The sequence below is a fragment of the Coffea arabica genome, chromosome 1e (assembly GCF_036785885.1).
Source record: "Coffea arabica cultivar ET-39 chromosome 1e, Coffea Arabica ET-39 HiFi, whole genome shotgun sequence".
Taxonomy (NCBI): domain Eukaryota; kingdom Viridiplantae; phylum Streptophyta; class Magnoliopsida; order Gentianales; family Rubiaceae; genus Coffea; species Coffea arabica.
Genome location: NC_092311.1, coordinates 30732747 through 30735142, shown reverse-complemented (window position 1 = coordinate 30735142; position 2396 = coordinate 30732747). Strand labels below are relative to the sequence as shown.

Genomic DNA, 2396 nt, shown 5'->3' with positions numbered 1-2396 from the left:
TCTAACTTGAAAATGACGTTGTGACACCGGGCCTTCTTGTCTATGGAATTCACCAGCTCCTGGGCAAGCAAGATATTATCAGTGATATCCCTGCCACTGACGAAGCCCGATTGCTCAAGAGAGATAATTGTTGGGAGAACAACTTTTAAATGGTTGCTCAGGATTTTGGTGAATACCTTGTTGATAAAGTTGCACAGGCTTATGGGCCGGAAGTCCGCAAAAGAATGCGGAGCCTCCTTTTTAGGCAATAGGAGGATCAGAGTGCTCGCTATTCCCTTCGGGATTGGAACACCACACATGAACTCCCGAGCAGCTTGGAGGACATCCTGTGCAATTATATCCCAGCAGCGCTTGTAAAAATTACCCGAAAATCCATCACAACCCGCTGCACTTTGGCCATCGAGTTCAAAGACAGCTTGCCGCACTTCCTTTAGCGTAATTTCCTAGATGAGTTGCGCATTCTGATCTGGGGTAACAAGAGGTGGGATGGCCTCTAGCAGCCTGCAAATAGCAGTGTTGTTTATTGGTGGAACCTCCGCTAACAGCGATTGAAAGAAAGCCACTGCCGCTGTCCCAATGTCATTTGCACTTTCAACAACCTCACCCTCTAAATTGTAGATCCTGGTGATCGAGAGCCGTGCCCGCTTATCCAACAGGTGGGAGTGAAAATACCGAGTATTTGCGTCGCCCTCCCTCAGCCACTTCACTCTGGCTTGCTGTTTCCAGAAAGTTTCCTCATCAGTTAGGTGTTTCAGCAGTGCAGCCTGGGCCTGACTCCATTGCACTCGAGCCTCATCCGAATCTGTCACCTCAAGTTGCAACTCCTTTAGCCTTACTTCCTCCTCAGCTTTGGAGACTTTCTCGAAAATATTATCAAATACATCTTGGTTCCAAGTACGCAAGGCTTGCTTTAAACGTTTCAATTTGAGGAAAAAATGAAACATTCCATATCCATCTGTCGGTTGATCCCAGCACTGGCGAACCACCATGAGGAAACCATGGTGATTTAACCACATGTCTTGGAAGCGAAACGACTTCGGCCCAGTGGGGAACCCTGGGGAGAGTTGCAATAACTGTGGGCTATGGTCTGAGGTAGCGCGATTAAGATGTTTCACTACGCTGCCAGAGAAACGACGTTGCCATTCCAGATTCATCAGGAGTCTATCTAAACGCTTCCAGATTCTCCTGCCTTGGCGGATACCAGTCCAAGTGTAACGACTGCCCGAGAAGGGAATCTCTTTGAGACCACATGCAGATATACATTCAGCAAACTCAGCCATTGCGGTCAAGTCTTGTGCAGCCTGTCCGGCATATTTATCAGCAGCAGCTACAACATTGAAATCGCCTCCTACAAGCCACGGCTTAGTCCCCATTTCCTCCGATATTAATCCCAGGGCTGACCATAAGGCGCGACGTTCAACTCGCGAGCATTTGCCATAAACAAAGGACCCGTGAGCAACAAAGGTCCAAGAATCATGGCAAACTTGCATGTGAATAAGTTGGTCATTGTTTACTAAAACATTTACAGCAAAGCCAGACCGCCACATTACCCATATTTTATTGGAGGAGTTACATACCCCAAGGTGAAAACCAAAACGGGACGTAAAATCATCTAGCTGACCAGCATCAACCATCGGCTCGATGATGACTAGAAAAGTTACTGAATGTAAACGTAACAGCTTCTTCAAACAGCGAATTGAGGCACGGCCAGCAATTCTCCGGATATTCCATACTAGCATATTAATCATTAAGTAAAGGATGAGGGGAAATCAGTGCCTACCTTCGAAGACTGCTGGGTGACAATTGTTTTGGGCAAGTTCCAGAATCGTCTGCGCCGACCCCTTTTGGCTAATTGTGTCTCTTTGTGAGTAACCGGAAAGAGGTGGTCGATCCTCTTTTTGAAGGCTACCAAGTCCTCCGTCAAAACTGCACGTGGACGAGCAGGCCTTTGTTGTCCTTCAGCATCCGAAAGTGAGTCAAGGGTTTCCCGTCTGCGTCGCCAAAGGCATTGATCATCCCTTATGTCGCAAGGAAGAGGCTTGTTCAGTACCGGCGGAAAGGCCGAAGGCTTTGGAGACTCTGAGGGGACCGGACAGGGCAGAACCTCGGTCCCCTTGGGATTACTCACTACCGTTGCCGAAACCAAATGGGCAGAGCAGGCAGCCGCTGCTTCTGCGATTGCATCTGTAGAGCGCTGCGGTTGGGCCGCTAAGTTGTGTCGTCCCTGGGTATCCGCATTAGAGACGTATTGTTGGGCGGATCCCTGATCCCCAGTGTCAGGATGTACTACTTCGGCTGAAACCCTAGCCACAGTCAGCTCTGGTTCTTTAGGTTGATCTGTCGCCTCCAGCGGGATTGAATCCTTTGCAGGCCCGACTTGTTGTTGCGTAGCCAGG

At 49.0% G+C, this 2396-nt stretch overlaps 1 protein-coding gene across 1 annotated transcript; it reads right to left on the bottom strand.

Moving 5' to 3' along the window:
* Nucleotides 1-443: 443 nt before the first annotated feature.
* On the bottom strand, nt 444-1739 carry LOC113693001 (uncharacterized). The gene has a single exon (XM_027211597.1). It carries the CDS (start codon nt 1737-1739, stop codon nt 444-446), a length of 1296 nt encoding a protein of 431 aa, XP_027067398.1.
* Between the last annotated feature and the right edge of the window lie 657 nt (nt 1740-2396).

Excerpts from the sequence above, each read along its gene's own strand:
- LOC113693001 (XM_027211597.1), bottom strand. The coding sequence starts at position 1,739 with ATGCTAGTATGGAATATCCGGAGAATTGCTGGCCGTGCCTCAATTCGC.